This window comes from Lissotriton vulgaris, chromosome 6 (genome assembly GCF_964263255.1).
Source record: "Lissotriton vulgaris chromosome 6, aLisVul1.2, whole genome shotgun sequence".
Classification (NCBI taxonomy): Eukaryota; Metazoa; Chordata; class Amphibia; order Caudata; family Salamandridae; genus Lissotriton; species Lissotriton vulgaris.
Window position 1 is genome coordinate 79,308,493 of NC_141694.1, and position 21,180 is coordinate 79,329,672.

At 46.6% G+C, this 21,180-nt stretch overlaps 1 protein-coding gene across 2 annotated transcripts in view; it reads right to left on the reverse strand.

The window, feature by feature from the left end:
- Positions 1-21,180, reverse strand: part of LOC147706825 (ATP-binding cassette sub-family C member 10-like) — an 875,391-nt gene that overhangs the window by 490,538 nt on the left and 363,673 nt on the right. For both annotated transcript variants that reach the window (XM_086925960.1, XM_086925959.1), the window contains exon 8: positions 6,543-6,622. In XM_086925960.1, coding sequence (XP_086782086.1) covers positions 6,543-6,622 — 80 coding nt within the window. The remainder of the gene's footprint in view (positions 1-6,542; positions 6,623-21,180) is intronic.

Consider the following 21,180-nt stretch of genomic DNA (forward strand, 5'->3'; position numbering starts at 1 on the left):
CCTTGGTTAGGTCTGCACAATCCTACTATGGATTGGAAACGGAAAACCATCAGCTTTCAGTCGACAGAATGTCAAACAACCTGCATGAGGGAAAAGGTCCATCATCTCCTTGCTCTATCACAAGGGTATCAAGTAGCGACAGCGGTTGAGAAAGATGTTAGCCTCCCCGCCGAGTACGAAGAGTATAGTGAGGTGTTTAGTGAAACCAAGGCTGCGTCCTTACCGCCTCACAGAGAATACGATTGTCGTATTGATCTGGTGGAAGGAGCAGCGATACCCTCATGTAGAGTATACGCCCTTTCAGAGCCTGAAACCAAACACCTGCAGGAGTATTTGAGAGAGTTTTGTGCCATGGGGTTTATTCGGCCATCACGATCCCCGGCGGCCTCACCTCTGTTTTTCATAGCCAAAGCCAACGGGGAACTACGTATCTGTATTGATTATCGCCTGTTGAATAGACAGACCATTAAGAACCGGTATCCGTTACCACTCATCCCTGTGCTGTTGGACCAAGTAAGGGAGGCCAACATTTACACTCGGTTGGACCTCCGGGGTGCATATCATCTGGTGAGGATCCGCAGTGGGGATGAGTGGAAAACGGCCTTCAAGACTCGATACGGGTTATTCGAGTACTTAGTAATGCCGTTCGGGCTTTGCAATGCCCCTGCGGCGTTTCAATACTTTTTAAATGACGTGTTGAAGGATTATATAGACCAGTTTGTCATCGTTTACCTCGACGACATTTTGGTGTATTCAAGGTCTATTCCTCAACATGCTAGTCACGTCATTTTGGTTCTGAAGAGACTACTGGACAACAGCTTGTATTGCAAGCTTAGCAAGTGCGAGTTTGGAGTGGAGGAGGTGGAGTTTCTGGGTGTTATCTTGAGCCCCTTGGGTTTCCGTATGGCAGATCGTAAGGTGGAGGCAGTTCAGCAGTGGCCAACTCCCAAGAGTGTGAAGGAAGTGCAATGTTTCTTGGGGTTTTCCAACTATTACCGAAGATTCATTGCACAGTTCTCAGCAGTGGCAGCTCCGATTACTCGATTGCTGAGAAAGGGGACGACATTTGAGTGGACGAATGAGGCAGACGTGGCTTTCAATACATTGAAAGAAGCGTTCTGTACGGCTCCCATTTTGAAACATCCTCAAATGGATGTTCCGTTCGTGGTAGAGGCGGATGCCTCGGATGCCGCGGTCGGAGCTATCCTCTCACAAAGGGACATGCACACTGGACAATTGCACCCGGTGGCTTTTCTATCGAAAAAGCTGTCATCCGCTGAGGCCAATTATACCGTGGCGGAGAAGGAATTGTTCGCCATAAAGAAGGCCTTCATGGAGTGGAGGCATTATTTGTGGGGTGCGAGACATTCCATCACGGTGTATTCGGATCACCGGAATCTGGTCTACATGAAAACAGCTCGCCATCTATCACAGAGACAGATGAGATGGATGTTGTTTTTTGCGGGTTTTGACTTTGTGGTCACGTTCCGCCCCGGGGCGGACAATAAGAAGGCTGACTCCCTGTCAAGGCAGACAGAAAAAGAAACATCAATACAAAAAACACAGGCCATCATACCCGCAGAGAAAGTGTTGTGTGCGAATGCAATAGAACAGTTCGTGTCTCAAGTGGTGAAGCAGAAAAGCCCTCAACAGTGGTCTACTTGGGCGACTCAGAATACCAATCGAGCCTTGACACATGTAACGGAAAGCTATACCTGCCCACACATTCCCTCAGGTTACAAGCCTTCAATTGGTGTCATAATGCTGTAGTGGCAGGCCATACAGGGATAAAGAAGACCCTTCTCCTGATACAACGCCATTTTTGGTGGGAAGGGATGAGTAAAGATGTGGAGAACTGGGTAGGACAATGCGAGGTGTGTGCAAGGGCTAAGGGGGAGCAATGTAGGGCGAAAGGGAAACTTATGCCACTTCCAACTCCTTCCCATCCCTGGCATACCATCAGCGTAGACTTCATAGTGGGGCTGCCAACAGATCAACAGTGCAACACCATATTAGTGGTAGTAGATAGCCTTACAAAAATGGCGCATTTCATACCATGCCACAATCTCCCAACAGCCAAACAAACAGCACAGCTACTGTTGACGCAGGTGGTGCGTCTGCACGGGATTCCTCGAGTCATTATATCTGATAGAGGGCCCCAGTTCATCGCCCGGTTCTGGCACATGTGGTGCACAGCCCTACAGGTGGAAGATGCATTGTCCACCAGCTTCCATCCTCAATCTGATGGTCAGACGGAGAGGATGAATCAAACGCTCAAGAAATATCTGAGGTGTTATGCAAAGGAGGCGGAAAAATCATGGGTCTCTATGTTGTGGCTCGCGGAACTGTCTTATAATAACACCTGGCACAGTTCCATCCAGGAAACACCATTCAGGGCCAACAACGGGTTTCATGCTAAGACCTTGCCCATTGTGATACCGGGTGAAGTGCAGAATCATCCCTCTGTGGCGGCCCATGTGGAGGAGTTGGTCAAACTCCACAAAGTCATCCGAACCACCTTGAAAAGATCGAAATCAACTTATAAGGCTTGGGCGGACAAACATAGACAGGATGGGCCAGAATACAAAGTCGGGGACAGGGTATGGCTCTCGACTAAGAATATCCGGTTCCGCTATCACAGTGTGTTCCATCCTCGCTTCATTGGGCCCTATACTGTACTTCGGAAGGTCAATCGGGTGGCGTTCAAACTCAAACTTCCGGGGCATTTAAGAATACATCCAGTATTCCATTGCAGCTTGTTGAAACCCGCTGGGAAGGCGAAAATGTCAGCGGCTCCTCCGGTTTTGAGGGACGAGCAGTTGGAGTACGAGGTCCGGAGGATTCTGGACTCAAGATTCCGCCAGGGCAAGCTGTGGTTTCTCATTTCATGGAAGGGATACCAACCTGAGGATGATTCGTGGGAACCGAGTACGGCGGTTCATGCTCCAAGAGAAATTCGTGCTTTCTATCGCAGACACCCGGGGAAGCCGGGCGCTAGGAGGCACGGTGGAGGGGGGCATACTATCAGGATCCGGCCTGTGCCTACCCAGCGATAGTGGAACTACAACTCCCAGAAAGCTCAGCGAGCACCGAGTCGGGATGAGAACATAAAAACCCGTGAGAACCGGAGTGCGGTGCACGCAATTTTGTCTTTTCGGAGATCAGAGTCGAGAGCTTCAGGATTTGTATTCTGGATTGCTAGTGCTCCATAGTGTGTTACCGTAACCCGCGGCTGCGGGGTTACCTATTCTGGGACATTGGATCTACCCGAACTGAGAGACGCAGGATTGCACCCTCTCGTGAATTTCGGGAACTTTTTGTTTGGACACGTTTCTTTGTGCATTCGGGGAGACGTTGGATTTCACCCTCCCGAGTGCGACACTGTTTTGGGATTATTATTTTGTTCACTGGTGTTGGGAGTTTTTGGTTCTTGAGAGAGACGCGGGATTTGCACCCTCTCTATTTGACAAGAGGTTGATTGGTTCTGGAACCCGTTTGAATCCGTTACCGTGAGAGACGCAGGATTGCACCCTCTCTATTTGACAAGAGGTAATGGTAGGTTTCGGAGGAACATTTCTTCGGATCCCGTACTGGTAAGAGATGTCAACTTGCTAGGGTGTGGGCAGAACACACCATCCGTATTTTCTGGTGAAGAGTGTACTCAGTATTAAACCAGAACCATCGAACATTTTCCTCTCTTGGTTTCCGTGGGAATTGTGGCATTGGTATCCATACCCTTAAAGCCTGAGTAGAACCTTTTAAAGCAAGGGACTGGGAACTAACGAGTAGGTATCTGACACCACATCAAGCTTTGTATTCAGCGTAGCGGGGGGGAGAAGTGTATATAACCTGTGTGAGTGTTCTTGTGTTTTGCAGAAACGTATTTGTGGAGAGACAGTATCTCACAGGTAGAAGAGAGAGGTCCTGAGACGCATCAGGTAGGAAAGAGGCCAGAGGAGAAGAGAGTTCATAGGAAATAGGAAGCATAGGGCTCTCGTCTTACTGTGTGTTCTTTGTATCCTTACAGAGACCTCATCTACCCTCGTTTCCAGTCCCGGACCAGTTATCCCTCGCCTGCTTACTATCGTGCTCTGTCAGATATTCTTTCCGGAGCACGGAGAAAGCTGGAGGTGGAACCCAAATAGCATCAATCGATCCAGAGGAGTCGTTGGACCGTGACAATAATCACCATAAGCATGAGGATACCAGGCTGTGACTTGCATTTGGTACGACCAGATGTGCTGGCACCCAGATTTGATCTCCGGCAGTGCGATGCCCGAGTTCACGCACACTCATGGTGTCACTGACAGATATGCTGCTGACACTAGAGCGGTCTTCACTCTGGACATACTACCTGCCTGGCACCTGCTATCTAAGTGATTTGTAATGTCTCCACAGCACTTGTGATCTGTACCGTCCCCAAGTCACATTCCCGCAGTAGTGCCCCATTTCAACCTGGAGGATGACAGTGCGCCTTGACCACATAGATGTTGCATGTGCAAGTCTGTTTATTGCTCTTGTCAATCCATCATTGCGGGCAGACTGTTGACGTTCCCTAAGTCTCAGTTGTACATGGTCGGCATTGATTTCTATACATAAGGTCTTTACAGCTTCTGTAAGATCATCATGTGCTGTTGATTATCAACTACAGCTGTTGCAATGTTGTCTAATCCTGTTGCTGTACTTTTTTCAATATTAGGAAGTGTATTATTAATCAGCTTAAATTCCCTCTATTATAAGCGCTGTCATTTGAGCATCAATGCCCCCAAGCCACCAAAACACTTGCATTGTGGGGCTCATTGGTTGCAATTGGAGAGTTGTATCCTGATTCTCATCGACAATACCTCATCATGTTGCATTGGGATATCCTCAAGGCCCTTGCCTTCAGAAACATCAACCACATGGGCATGGATATCTGTTAGTAAATTAAATCATAAGTATTTACTGTACTACGAGTTTCCATTTATTGGGTTCAAATAATAAACTTTGAGAAGTTACAGCAGCCTCTTGTGAATGAACCACATCTCCCATAATGCACTGTTCATATTCAAGGTTAATTTTCTAACACTTTCAGTGTGGCCCGTATCTGATATGGTTTTGGTGTTTCATGCACGCACATTAAAAACAATTAGTTGCTATATGTCATGTTTATGCAATCATTAATATGCATGGCGTGTTTACTAGAATCATGTGATTCACTTACCTTGAGAGGTACTTGGAATCTCAGATGTGTCTACTGTGCCAAAACCTTCCACCTACTCTAGTTCCAACGTTGCTTCCACTAGTTCCTCAAGCGCAGTGGAGGTGGGGGTAGGAGGGGAGTGGGAAGACCTCCTCCAGTTGCTCTGGCCTCAGTTAGTCGGGTTGCTACCTTTTTCTATGTCTTCGATCTAAGGTCATACCATCTTTTGGACCTTGATGGACGTCTGTGTGACTCCTACTGCATTCATTTTCCCCTGCATTGCCTTCCATAGTTTTTTGTGAATCTGGCACTGCAAGAGATGTTTTTCTTAACAGGTCATTGTTGTGGGGCATATACTCCTCTGTCAGTATCTCAAGTTTCTTTTCAGAAAACGTTAGTTTTCTTTTTCTGGCCTCAGCCTTCTTGTCGGAGTCTTTTGTGACATTTTCACATAATTTAGGGGTGGATGGCAAACCCTCAGGGAGACTGAGACTTAATTTTCACAATCACTTCCACAACACTCCTCTCCAATGTTCACTTCCTGGAAGTGATGTAATCAATGTAGGGCATATGTATCATTTGCTACTTGCAAACAGATTTGCTATTTTGGTTATCGCTATTCGCAATTCCCTAAATATCAATTTGAATATATACTGAATCGCTAATGCAACCCCATATATTTTCTTACATTCAATGCAGCGATTACCTATTTGCAAGTCGTAAACAATCTCAATTAGGTAATTGCTATTCTGAGATTTCATTCATTGCTCCTTGGTCTGATGGACTTGCTGAGAATCTTGTTGATACGCATATCATTTCTTGTTGTCATGTTCTGGTACTATTATTGCAACAACAAAAAAATAATGCATGAATAGGTTGGACAAATTACTTTCCTCCGGTATAGCCTTATCGGGTAGAGACATTATCTAGCCACAGATTTCTTACTGACCCACCCTTCCTCGCCGCTCCGTGAACGTATTTATAGGGACACAGTCTTTCCCCTTTAGGGCCCTTGTTTTCCATACCAGTAGTCAGTGTTCTTTATGGGTTTGAGCTTCTGGTTTGTGGGTAATTCAAAGGTAAGAAGTCCACGGCTAGATGTCTCTATCAGGTATTTAAAATTTTAGTTGTATCAGTGCCTCTGGTTTCATATAGTGTATTATTCTAATGATAACTCAATAGGCTTTAGCTGATTAGATCTACGTTCCTAGGAGAGGTGTCTGAAACTCTTTTCTGGCACCTGGAGATCATGTTGTTGCCTGGGCTAATTGTTCCAGGGTGTAACTGCGAGTACGGTCTTTCATTGAATGTGACTATCACGTTAAATTATAACCAAGAGCCTCAACTCATTTAAAATTACCTGTTCAGCTCTCCAGTGATTGCTGCAAGGAGGGAGCTTTTTCCGCAGCCAACTTTTCCAACAACCCCGACCAGCGCGCCCTGAAGAGGAGAACAATGAACAGAAGAAAGACGCTCACTAAGTGAGCCAGGGTAACTTGCTACGTACAATGCACAAAAGAGGACCTCCCTCCATTTGAACCAGTGGCAACAAGTATATTGGGGTGTGAACTCATCAAAAGAGGTATCCCCAGGGACCGGTCACTTGGATTCCTATTGGCACAAGTTCACATTGGACTTAGAGAGGTTCATTTGATGCTCATATGCATTTTTGGTTGATTATAAGCATACAATTGTGAAAGCTGGAAACCAGACTAAAGAGCAATAAATACATTCTTCTATTCAGCCATCAGAAGCATTTGGTGATAAACCTAATTTCTACTTTCCTAGCAAAATACAAAACATGATTGTAAGAAATTAATTCTTTGGAATGATTGACTGTCCACTTTAAGATATAATCACAACCCTTGTCAGGATGACTCCTCCAAGTCACAAAATTAACCTTAGCTAAACCCCCTGGTAGCTATCGGACTGAGCAGACAGGCATGACTTAGAGAAATGTGTAAAGCATTTATGCAGTAACAAAACAGTAATAAAGTCAAAATGCCTGTCAATCAAAATCCCAAACCGAATTACAAAACTAGAGTAAACTTTATTAAATAAAATTACACCAAAATTACAACATTCCAATAAGGGGAACCAGAGATAGGAGTTTTTGAAAGATTTAAGGTAAAATAACACCATAAAGCACAAAGCACCATTGATAATCTATGGCTGCAGTAGACCAGTACCTAGGTGCAATTTCAGGATAACCCTGATGGAGCGCAGGTCGGATACACCAACCAGGCTCATCTTGGGCAAAGACTTTAGTATCTGATTTATCTTGTAAGTCCATACGTTTCAGGGTTTCTAGAGCAGCTTCTCTAAGGTCAACTCTAAAGCTCCCAAGAGATATGGGCAGCACTTAAGAGCCGGAACTCACTCCAGCACAGGCCAACATCAAGGTCCAGGTCCAGGTCCAGCTGCTAATGGTCAGCAGCTAGGCACTCCAAGTAGAAGGTTTCTTGTAGTTTGTTGTTGCCCTGTAGCCACACACGAGGTTAGCCAACTGACCCTTGGAGTCCACGTCTTTGTCGTGGGTACAATAAGGAGATGGCCTAGCCCTTCACAGCTCTTCTCAGGTCAAAGAGAGCAGGTCCAGTTCTCTTCTGATCTTCTGCGGGTCCAGAAACTGTTCTGCAGTGGGTGTCTAGAACAAGCCTGTCTTTGAACTGATCCAACACTAAATCTGTCTTGTCCACGCATAACATGGGGGACTATAAAATGACATAACAATAAGGGATGCCTGGATGGCCAAAAATGCAGTGAAGCATATCCAGGCCAAGCTCAGCTATGTCGAACAGCCCCAGACTGGGTTCAAAGAGACTGGTGCGCTTAGCTGCTAAGCCTATGCATTTGCCCTCCGATCTTTCCGCCTCTTCGGAGGATCTGGTGTCGTAGCAACAGGGTTGGGATATTCATTCAACTCTCTACACCTACATAAGTGGAGATCGAGTGGAACCAACTGAGTAGTTTTAGCGTAACTGCAGAGGTGTCAATTTGGCCGACAGCCACCAAGTTAGTCTATTCTATATGTTCAGCAGAGTTTGTCTCCTGGTGAGAGGATCGTTGGATTAATCTGCCTGAGGCGATGCTTTCTAATGTACTTCTATTTGGTCTGTCCTTGGGCGGGCAAGGCTCTGCGTAGCTACCATTAAAGGCAACTATTGACTTTTCTGCATTTGCTTGACCAACTCAACCTAGTTAAGTCACTGTCGTGATGCGTGTTGGTGGGTCTTATATATTTATTTTCTCCTTCGCATTGTATTATGCCGCTGTGGGACCATAACTTGGTTCTAACTTTTTGAATGTGCATACCTTCTAAGCCTATTCAGAGTTGTTCTCTGAGGCTGCTGACCCTGAGATCACTTTTGTGTACCGCATCAATAAACGGCAGCCACTTTCGACGTAATCCCTGCATACCACCTTCTTCCTGGATAAGCTGGTCGTCAGAACTAGGGCATTCTTTCTGCCAAAAGTGGGTTTGCCATTCCTTGTGAGGCAGTCCACTACGATCCTTGCTTTCCTCTAAGGAGAAGAGGCTTTACTGGCTGGTATTAGTAATTTTTAATGTAACTACAATCTATACAAAAAGAGCGTGCAATACATCCAAAAAATTATAGATTGCCAAGCAGTGCGCTAATATATCATCTGTTCTTCTTTGTATCCAATAAAGAAAATCCCAAGGGAGTCTTGTTTAATTGAAAAGCCAATTACAAATGTATTATTCAATTCAATTCTTCAACACAAAGGTACATCATCCAATTTATCCAGACAAATTTATTATTCAATCCAATTTTTCAACACAAAGGTACATTATCCAATTAATCCAGCCAACGCGTTTCGTCCTACGCGGACATCATCAGGGCTTCTAATATCATGATAATCATATGACTTTAAATTCCATGTCGTGCGCCCATCCTTGTAGGCGGCAGGATTCAGGGACAGAATCCGACATTGGGGGATAGAAGACATTTGGAGGACACAACACTTGGACGACAGAGACTACTCATATATATTACTCCTCTATACATCAGTTGCATACAAGGATAGATGCCTTCCTTTGCTCCTCTGGCTTAGGGAACTCCATAACACACACAGAGAGTACCTTGGGCACATTTTTTGACGTCTTAGTCCCTGACTGATATCCTTTCAACTTGTAGGGAAGCGCCCGCTGGTCCCATTGTGGCACCTCAATCCACTGATGTTGGAAGACTCTTGTTTCAAAGAATCTCTGGGTATTACCAATGATGCTTACTTTACCACCAATACACACACAGCATTCACAGAGTTGATGGGGTGGAAGCGTTTAAAGTGATGACACAGGAATTTTTCCCTGGTACAATCGATTGGGGAGCAGCGAGAAGTGAACCAGGAACTAAGGGTGCTAGAGGAAAAACTACACAGGCTAGACAATGCACGGGGCCTGGACAACACAAGCCAGGGGCTACTGAAAGAAACACGAAGACTGTACCATCAATCTCTTGAAAGACTGAGGTGTTATGACTACAGGGAATGCCTTACCATGGTGCAGGAAGAAGAGGGGAGACCTGGACGCTTACTGGAGTGGATGATTAAACCGGAAACATAAGGCTCCCCGATTACTCATGTTCGAACAGGAACAAACCAATCTGTCTATGACCCAAAGGCTATTAATACCATGTTCTGTGATTATTATGAATCTCTGTACAATGCACCCCTCCTCCCCCCCCCCAGGTTCCACAAGAAGAATAAAGAGCTTGTCTCTCACTTTTGTCACTTGGCTTGCTAGATCAACAGGTGAAGGCAGCATTAGGGGGGCCGTTGAAACTCCAGAAATACTGGTGGCAATTAAGAGCATGGCCGCAGGTAAGACCACAGACCCAGACGGTCTTCCTGCAGAATTTTACTCTGTATACGCATCAAAACTAGCTCCCCATTTGGAGACCATATATGCCGAATCTTGGCGGCTCCCTGCATCTGTCAGGGATGCATTGGTGGTCCTGCTCCCTAAGGCAACCTCAGAAGAGGCTCAGGTCACTGAGTTCTGTGCTCTCTCAATGCTCAACATGGATTTTAAATCTGGAGCAAGATTCTGGTACACTGTTTGCCGCCACACATGTCTACATTAATACATGCAGACCAGAACAGCTTTATTCCAGCACGAAGCACATCCTTTAATTTACGCAGACTGTACTCAGTGCAAAACCCACCTCTTCTGCTAAACCATCAATATGTGTGAGATCTAGGTTTCCATCTGCTGTGGCTTACTTTCCTTTCTTTCTGTAAAGCGCCGGGACGCCCCTTTGCTGGGGCAGCCGTGCGCTAAAAAAAAAACTTATAGCATAACGTAACATAACATTAACATTATTATCCTGGAGTGAGGCTTTTTTCTAGGGCTGCCCTCCTGTCAGTAGACCTGGAGAAGGACTTTTACACTGTAATATGAGACTTCCTGTTCGAAAGCATGAAGCGCATGTGTCTGGGTGATAACGGGGTGAAATGGGTGAAGGTACTTTACGAACATTCCAACGGCCAGGGTCAAGACAGGCAAAGTAGTCCACACAATATCGAATCTTTTGTGGCACACAATAGGGATGCCCACTATCACCCCTCTTATTTGCCCTGGCGATAGAACCAGTTGAAGTGCTGTTTTGTCATAGAGGCGAGGGAGTGGGTTTTACAGTTGGGGTCCATGTCCATACCATTTCTCTTTATGCCAATGACCTCCTGATATATCTTAGTGACACTGTACAGGGATCTGCAGTGGCACTAGACCTCTTAGATAGATTTGAACGCATGTCTGGCTTGAGGGTAAATAAAAATAAGACCTATGTGCTCCCCATGTCACTGACCATACCCCCTCATAGACCTTCCATCAGATCTGAACTAGGCTTCCTCTACCTTTCGATCCTTAGGGATACACATTTTCCACTCACTAGAAGATCTGAGAGAGGGGAACCTCAGAGGAGCTCTTAGATCTCTCAGATCCTGTGTCCGATTCGGGTATTCCTTGCACCTTTCGATCATGGCCCGAGTTTCTCTATCAAAGATGGTCATGTTACTGCGCCTCCTATATTCCTATATTTCGTTGCCAATCTCCTGACTGTGGTGCCTACCGGATGGTTCCAACAACTAGATGACCTGTTGTGGGATCTCTTATGGGAAACGGTGCATCGGAGGGTGTCCTGGGCAACACTTCGCGGCTCATGGCAGAGGGTGGATTGCGGGTGCCGAGCTTTGAACTCCATTTCTTGGCTTCTCTATTGCAGTGGCTGGGACAAGGGCTGGAAGGAATAGGCCCTGAGGGGACAAACTTGACGGATTCTGGAGACTGCACAACATTATTGCTAGTCAAAATGCTTGACCCAGGGGTGGCAATCCCCCACCAATCCCTGATACAGACCATGGCTTTGCAGTGGTGGCAATGCTGCGTGGCTTAAAGGATAGAAACTCCCCCATATACCGCTGATAGGCTTACCGCACGGCAACCCCAGAACAATATTCACCCCCTAACAATTGTCAGCCCGAACTTAGGTATGACAGGAAACAGTGGGAGACTGTAACGAACAGTCCATTCTAGCCCCCTTGGAGGATCTGGTCGAAGGCTCTAGGCTTCAACATGGGCAGTTCCTCCTATACGAGGCCTTGACACAGACATTCAGGGCTTTGTGGGGTAAAGGACCTGAAAAGTCAGTGACACATGTGGTATTACAGTCCATGACCAACGTGGACGTAGTGAGGCACCAAGTAAAAGGGTTTTACTCTTCACTGTCGGAAATGTCCCGTCCCTCGCTATAAAAAGTGTGTGGCAAATGGGAGAATTGAACAGGGAACTTTCAGTTCTAGACTGGGGCAGATTCTTAGCATAACCCAAAAAGGTTTCTTGCAATACCAGGATGAAATATACACAGTTCAATTACACCAATATGACATATATGATGCCCCGTAGAATCCAAGTTGCCTACGGTAGCGAGCTACGCAACTGCCAAAGGTGCAACCATAGTGACACCGACATGACCTCGGACTGTACCATAATAAATAGGTTTTGGGAAGATGTCTTGAAGACTACAGGTGTGGCAGTGGGGTACATGCTCGAACCCATGATTGGAACATGTCTGCTGGAGCTATTCCCCTGACCACCGAAAAGGAAAGTTGAGCACAAGATTTGTGGATTTAGCCTTGGTCTTGGCTAGGAGGAGGATAGTATTAAAATGGAAATCAACATTTGGCCCCACAGTCAGAGACTGGAAATGCTAAGTAACACACTGGTCGGGGGCACAGGGGAGGTCTTGGTCGCACAGGGACTGAGGCGCCATCCGATAGCAGACCTCTAGAGGGGTGTCTTAGAGAATTGGTAACACCCCGAGAGGTACCTTAGAGAAACGGAGGATAGCGAAGACAGTTCTCACTTAGACAGAGAACATGATTAGACAATCTGAAATATCGAACCGATGAATAGAATAGAGGCCGCCCCCTGACCCCCGCTGCGGCATTGCCCCCTCGACCTGACGGTACCAGGGAAAGACTGGCCTAAGAATTGGTTGGTAGGCCGCTTTGTATTCAAGATAGACAAAGACACGCCCCCGCCCACTGTGCTCCACCTCCGGGCCTTTTTTATTCTCTATACCCCTGACAAAGTCCTGTGTTAAAGCATCACCCTACATGATACTTACTTTATGGTTACCTTTTATTTGAGTTGCATAATATAAGTGACTTTTTCCAGAAGCTCCCTTCACATAACAGACGGCACACAATAATACATAGGAAATTGTGCACAAACCTAAGAAATGTACTGGAACGCCCATTGAATCATGCTCCTAGGGTTGTACTATAAGCTAGGTTATTAAGGGTAGTGCTATGATAACGAATAGTTTCTTACCTGTCGGTGTAGTTTTGCAGCTTAAAGATTTTTCTGGATTCACTATGCTGTGCATTATTCCGCAGTCTAGTGGTTGGGTCCGGAATCGTAGTCTTTTCTTTTTTAATTTTTTTTTTCATAGCCCAGGTGGGCGTTGACGTCCCACCTTTTGGTGTGCTTCCTGTGACGTCGGCACGCTTCCTGCGGAAGCTCCCACCTTTGGGCGCCATTTTCGGGATTCTTTTTTCTTGCTTTTGTGTTCCATTTGTGAATCCTTTGGCAATGTTTTCTATTTCTTCTTCAAGTAAGTGATTTTTCAACTTTGTCCTTTAAGGTGTCTGTTTCTATATTGTCCTTGTATTACCACCTTCATCTCCTGCCTCATCTTTCTGGCGGAGGTGCGTGGGTTCGCTAGTGAATCCAGAAAGATCTTCAAGCTGCAAAACTACACCAACAGGTAAGAAACTATTCGTTTTGCAGTGTTAACCTTTCTGGATTCACTATACTGTGCATAGACTTTGTAGCGGTTTGTTATGTTTGTGGCGGCTGGGTGGAAGATGAGCGTTGGTTGTTGAATATATGTTGAAGCACCTTCTGTCCTACTTGTGCTTCCTTGTTCATTTGTATATCCACACAGTAGTGCTTAGTGAATGTGTGCACTGAAGCCCATGTTGCCACCAGGCATATGTCTTGAATGGGGGGTGTTAGCCAGGAAGGCTATTGTTGCTCCCTTTTTCCTGATACAGTGCCCCCTCTGCTAGTTCTTGGCCTGCCTGTTTGTGGCAGGATTGTATAGTTTGTGCGATCCATCGTGCAATGGTACCCTTTGTTACAGGTCTACCCAGGAAACTTTTTGCATAGGACACAAAGAACTGCTTTGTTTTCCTGTGCTCCTTAGTTCTTTCCATGTAATGCATCACAGCTCTTCTAGCGTCCAGAGTGTGCAGTGCCCGCTTGTGGACGGTTTCTGAAAGAAGCTTGGTATTTGTACTGTCTGGTTCATGTGGAACCTCGATACCACCTTTGGCATAAAATGTGGGTCAGTTCTCATTACCACCCTCATCATTGTGTATTTGAATGTAGAGTTCTTGCAGTGTTAGCGCTTGTAGCTCGCTGACCCTGCGCAGCGAGGTGATTGCCACCAGAAAGGCTGTCTTCATTGTCAGCATTTGTAGGAAGGCCTTATGGATGGGTTCAAAGGGCGCTTTCATGAGCTCTGTTAGGACTAAATTAAAGTTCCATGCTGGTGGCGGCATCCTCTTAGGTGGTGCAATCCTTTTTGCCCCTTCCAGAAATCTCTTTACTACTTGTGATGTAAAGAAGCTCTTTCCTGTCTCCCCTCTTGTGTAGGCTACTATCGCTTCTAGGTGTACTCTTAGCGAGAATGAACTTAGTTTTGCTTTCAGCAGGTGCGTGAGATATCTTAGCACCGTTAATTCCCTTGTCATCTTCTTGTGTAGTTTCTTCTTGCTGCACCATTGTGTGAACCTCTTCCATTTTGCCATAGCACCTTCGTGTGGTAGGTCTCCTTGCCTCTCGTAGCACCCACAGGGTGCTCTCAGGTAACCTTAGGTGTGCAAACTCTATGTCTTCAGGAGCCATTTCACTAGGTTGAGGCCCTCTGTCTCTGGGTGTAGTACTTCTCCGTTTTGCATGGAGAGTAAGTCTTTTCTTTTCCCGAACTTGTGGGGTGGTCCCTGTGCCATTTCGATTATTTGTGAGTACCAGGTCTGCCTTGCCCACCTTGGTGCCACCAGGATCAGTGTCATGTTGCTGGTTCTGCACTTGTTGAGTACCCTGTGTATCAGCGGTATCGGGGGAAAAGCGTACGCAAATGTTTTCGACCAGGTTATCCATAGGGCACACCCCTGGGATTGTTCCCCTGGTTGCCTGGATGCGAAGTATCGGCATTTTGCCTTCTGGTGTGTGGCAAATAGGTCTATCGTCGGTGTTCCCCACCTCCTGAATAGCCTTTGCGTTTCCTGTGCATTGAGCTCCCACTCGTGGGATACTGAAGTCTGTCTGCTGAGCCTGTCTGCTTCCACATTGTCCTTCCCTGGTAGGTGTATGTCTAGCAGGTCTATTTTGAGTGGGATGGCCCATCTCCATATTTCCTGCGCTAGGTTGGATAGTGCGACTGATAGTGTTCCTCCCTGTTTGTTGATGTAGAACATCGATATTATGTTGTCTGTTTGTATCAACACTTTCTAGTTGTACAGTTGTTTCTGGAATGCCTTCAGGGCGAGGGACATGGTCTTCAGTTCCAGGTAGTTGATGTGTCTGACCGCATCTGCTGGAGTCCACAGATCCCTCACTTTGAGTTTGTTCATGTGTGCAGCTCTTGTGATTCCTCTAGAAGTAGCGCTAGTTCTTTTCCTGAATGCGCCTTCCTTTTTAGGGCTCGCAAAGCATAAAGAGCCCTGTTGTACGGGGTTTGAAAATGGACCTTGGAATTCCACACAGCTCGTGTGTGTGCATTTCCAAGGTCCAGTTTCATTGGCCTTTGCGTGCGTGCTGTTTTATAACCGAACACGCAATAGTCGCGTAGCTCAACCTATGGCCCATTGGTGTCTGTTACACGCACCATTATCACGGCCGTGGTAATTGAAGATATATGCTGGCAGTGGCGCGCGCGTGTCCTCCACTCGCCTGCGTTTTTCTTTTTAACAATAGCGATCGTGAAAGCCTGCCACACATGCAACCGGGCCTGCCGCACATGTAATTCAGCCATGTGCACCTCCCAGGATTCCATAACTGAAACCCACTCTACTTTTCTCCTGGTCTTCTGCACTACCTCGTATTCAAGCAATGAAACTGAATTACAACTCTGCCAGTGCACCTATCTCCTGATCGGCCGTACATACAGGTATTCTAGTACTCGCATAAACACCTCCGCAGCTCTGCCAGTGCACCTCTCTCCTGGTCGGCTGTACATACAGATATTCTAGTACTCGGACAAACACTTCCGCAGCTCTGCCAGTGCAACTCTCTCCTGGTCGGCCGTACACACAGATATTCTAGTACTCGGAAAAACACCTCCGCAGCTCTGCCAGTGCAGCTCTCTCCTGATCGGCTGTTCATACAGATATTCTAGTACTCGGACAAACACCTCCGCAGCTCTGCCAGTGCACCTCTCTCCTGGTCGGCCGTACATACAGATATTCTAGTACTTGGACAAACACCACTGCAGCTCTGCCAGTGCACCTCTCTCCTGGTCGGCCGTACAGATATTCTAGTACTCGGACAAACACCTCCGCAGCTCTGCCAGTGCACCTCTCTCCTGATCGGCTGTACATACAGATATTCTAGTACTTGGACAAACACCTCCGCAGCTCTGCTAATGGACCTCTCTCCTGATCGGCCATACATACAGATATTCTAGTAATCGGACAAACACCACCGCAGCTCTACCAGTGCACCTCTCTCCTGGTCGGCTGTACATACAGATATTCTAGTACTCGGACAAACACCTCCGCAGCTCTGCCAGTGCACCTCTCTCCTGATCGGCCGTACATACAGATATTCAAGTACTCAGACAAACACCTCCGCAGCTCTGCCAGTGCAACTCGCTCCTGATCGGCTGTACATACAGATATTCTAGTACTCGGACAAGCACCTCCGCAGCTCTGCCAGAGCACCTCTCTCCTGATGGGCTGTACACACAGATATTCTGGTGCTCACACAAACACCTCCACAGTTCTTAGTGCACCTCTCTCCGGATCGGCTGTACATACAGGTATTCTAGTACTCGGATAAACACCTACGCAGCTCTGCCAGTGCACCTCCCTCCTGATCAGCGGCACATACAGATATTGTAGTGCTCAGATAAGGAATATGCTACTTACCAGTATGCATCTGTTCTTGGCATGTAGGGCTGCTGACATTCATATCTGTGCATAGACCGCCGCCTAGTGTTGGGTCCGGATGATTGCACCTTGTTGTCCTGGAAGAGTCTTCGAAGAATCACGAGATAGGTGGCTCCTCCCCTGGACTACAGTGCGCATGAGCATCCTCTCCATCTTCAGATTGTTTTTCGCCATTGTGGCAGAGATGGAGTATAGTACAGTGAGAAATGTCCATGCAAAAAGAGAATGCTACAGCTGTAACAGGCACCGGGGAGGAGGGTGGGCGATATGAATGTCAGCAGCCCTACATGCCAAGAACAGATGCATACTGGTAAGTAGCATATTCCATTCGAGGCATGTGGGCTGCTGAATTCATACCTGTGCATAGAATGTATAGCAGTCTCTCCCCTAGCGGTGGTTGCCCGTGCCAGCTGCAGCAGTGTGAAAAAGAGTTTTGAGAACAGCCTGTCCTACAGCTGCTTGGAGTGTACATCTACGCAGTAGTGTTTGGTAAATGTATGTATGACAGTCCATGTGGCTGCTCTACATATCTCCTCTAGAGGAATGTTTCCTAGGAAAGCCATGGATGCCCCCATCTTGCGTGTGGAATGCGCTCTTGGGGGAACTGTTGAAGTGCGTTTAGTTTAATGTAACATATTTGGATGCACTTAACTATCCATCTAGCTAAACCATTTTTGGAAATGGGGTTGCCTTTGTGCTGCTGTGAAAAGGCAACAAACAACTGTTTTGTTTTCCTGAAATCTTTTGTCCTGTCTATGTAATATAGAAGAGCCCTCTTAACATCTAGTGTGTGTAGAGCCCTTTCAGGTACTGACTGTGGATTTGGGAAGAACACTGGCAGTTCTATAGTTTGATTGATGTGGAAGTGGGATACCACTTTTGGTATGAATTTAGGGTTTGTCCTAAGAACAACCCTATTTGCGTGAATTTGGATGAATGGCTCTTGAATAGTTAGGGCTTGCAGCTCGCTAACTCTTCTAAGCGAAGTAATCTCTACGAGAAAAGCCACCTTACATGTTAAAAATTGTATTTCACATGAGTGTAAGGGCTCAAAAGGTGGTCCCATTAGTCTGGTTAAAACAACGTTTAGGTTCCAGACAGGTGAAGGTGGGTGTCTTGGGGGGATCACTCGTTTGAGCCCCTCCATGAATGCTTTAATTGCAGGCACTCTGAATAGCGAAAGGCGCTGCCTGTTTTGAAGGTAAGCTGCTATGGCAGCCAAGTGTATCCTTATGGATGTATAGGCTAGATTGCAGCGGTGTAGGTGCAAAAGATAGCATATGATATTTTGAGTTGATGCGTCTAGTGGGTTTATGTCATTGTTGTTACAATAGCTGACACAACGTTTCCACTTTGCCGCATAGCATGCTCTTGTTGTAGGTCTCCTTACCTACTTGATAATGTTCATGCAGTCAGAAGGTAAGTTTAGGTAGCCAAATTCTAGGACTTCAGGAGCCAGATTGCAAGGTTTAGCTGCTGTGGATCTGGGTGCTGAATGTCTCCATGGCTCTGCGTTAAGAGACTGGGTGTTAGTCATAGTCTTTGATGAGGCACCACGGAAAGTTCTAGGAACGTGGTGTACTACGGGTGCCTCGCCCATGTTGGAGCAACCATGATTAGCGTCATGGAGTGCTGGCGCAGTTTGCGTGCCACTAGCGGTATCAACGGTGCTGGTGGAAAAGCGTAGGCAAATTTGCCTGACCAGTTCATCCATATCGCATTGCACTGAGACTGCGGGTGTGGGAACCTTGCGGCGAAGTGTTGGCATTTTGCATTTTCTTTTGTGGCGAACAGGTCTATCTCTGGTTGTCCCCACTGTTGGAAGTATGGTTGTAGCACTGTGGGATGAATTTCCCACTTGTGCACCTGTTGGCTGTGTCTGCTGAGCAGATCCGCTATTTGATTGTCCTTGCCTGGGAGGTGTTCCGCAATGAGAAAAATGTTTCTTTGAATGGCTCACTTCCACACGCTCTGAGCTAGATGTGACAGCTGTGGAGAGTGTGTTCCGCCCTATTTCTGTAGGTAGTACATTGCAGTCATGTTGTCTGTCCGTATCAACACGGTCTTGTTGCACAGATGTACTTTGAACGCTTTCATTGCCATAAAAATTGCCATCAGCTTCAGTAGGTTGATGTGCATCTTCTTTTGCTGCGTGGTCCATAAGCCCTGCACTGTGTGGTGGAGGACATGGGCTCCCCACCCTATCAGGGATGCGTCCGTCGTCAATACTATTTGTGGTACAGGCTCTTGGAACAGTCGTCCCTTGCAAAGGTTTTGTGGATTCCACCAATGCAGAGAGTTGTATGCACGACTAGTCACCAACACTAGGTCATGCAATTGTCCTTGAGCCTGGATCCACTGACGTGCTAGGCACTCCTGCAGCGGACGCATGTGTAGTCTTGCGTGAGGGACTATGAAAATGCATGAGGCCATCATGCCTATCAGTTGCATAAACACTCGGGCTGGGAGCGAGTACTGGGGCCTGAACCTTTGGATTAGAGTTTGAATGCTGTTGATTCAGGCAGAATTTGGCTGTGCTTTTGCTGCCAGAGTGTCTATTGTCGCTGCTAGGTACTGCTGTACGTAGGCAGGCTGAAGATGGGACTTTTGGTAGTTCAGCGAGAAACCTAAACTGTGCAGGAGGTGAATAGTGCGTGACATGTGGCTGGCACATTGCTGGGCTGACTGTGCTTGTATTAGCCAGTCGTCCAGATATGGATGGACGTGAATATGCGGACTTCTCAGATGTGCAGCTACTGTCGCTAGGCACTTGGCGAACACCCTTCGGGCTGTTGTCACTCCAAAAGGAAGGACTTTGAATTGGTAGTGCTGATTTTGTATTGTACACCTGAGATATTTCCTGTGTGCCGGGTGTATTGGTATATGGAAATATGCGTCCTTGAGGTCTAGTGTTCCGAGGAAGTCTCCTTGACGCAACAGTGGTAATACCTGCTGTAGAGTGAGCATGTGGAAATGCTCTGATAAGATGTATTGGTTTAGGGGTCTGAGGTCCAAAATTGGTCTGAGAGACCCGTCCTTCTTGGGGATTAGGAAGTACAGTGAGTACACCCCTGTACCCTGGTGTTCTAAGGGTACTAGTTCTATGGCCCCTTTTTGTAGCATGCTGATGACTTCTTTCTGCAATAAGTGTGGGTGTTCCGCGGACATAGGACAGTGTCTTGGAGGTATGTTGGGTGGTGTGGAGGTCAATTCTAGGCAATAGCCATGCTGGATAAGTTGCCTCACCCACTTGTCTGTAGTTCTGTTTTCCCAGACTGGCAGGAACTGCTGTAATCTTCCCCCGACCGGTGTTACATGGTCTGGGGGTAGTGACAAGAAGTCACTGTTTGGTATTGGTGGAGGATCTGGTGGTGTTATTCCCTCGTCCTCTACCCTTGTTGTTATTGCCACGGTATCCACCTCTACTTTTCTTGTTGTAGGTGTTTTGCGTGTTCGCTTTGTTGTATGAGGTTTGCTGTGTTGAGCCTCCTCTTGCAGCTCCTCTGTTGCTGGAGCGATAAAAGGAGCCGCCTCTGTATTGTTGTGACTGCAGGGCTCCCATAGACTTGGCTGTCTCTGTATCTTTCTTCATTTTGTCAAATATTGTGTCCACATCAGGACCAAATAAATAATCAGGGTTTACAGGTTGATTGAGTAAAGTGCTTTGAACCTCATTCTTAAACCCAGAGATGCGGAGCCACGCATGTCGTCTAAGCATGACACTGGTATTGATAGCCCTGGCTGCTGTGTCTGCCGCAACTAGCGCACATTTGATGGAGGCGTTAGATATTAGCTTTCCTTCTTGTATTAGGAACTCTGCCTGTTCCTTATAAAGGTCAGGTAGATGTTGGAGAATTTGCTCTAGTGTGTCAAAGTGTGCCCTGTCATACCTGGCTAACAGGGCATGTGTGTTTGAAATTCTCCATATGTTAGCTGCTTGAGCAGCTACCCTTTTGCCTGAAGCCTCCAGAATTTTAGACTCCTTGTCTGGAGGTGGAGCCTCGGCAGTAGTCTGAGAATTAGCACGTTTAGATGCATTGGATACTACCAAAGAGTCTAAAGGCAGCTGTCCCTAATGTATGTAGGATCCCCTGGTGCTGCCTTATATTTCCTCTCTATTCTGAGGTTAATGACTCGTGCCCTAGTTGTTTCCTTAAATATGTTCCCCTGCGTGTTTAAGCACCCCGTTTAACATTGGCAATGTTTTGACTGATCTTTCAGAAGTGTTGAAAGTGTCAAAGAGGAAGTCTTCCTCAATGGGGTCTGCATGCATCTCCACGTGGTGATTGTATGCT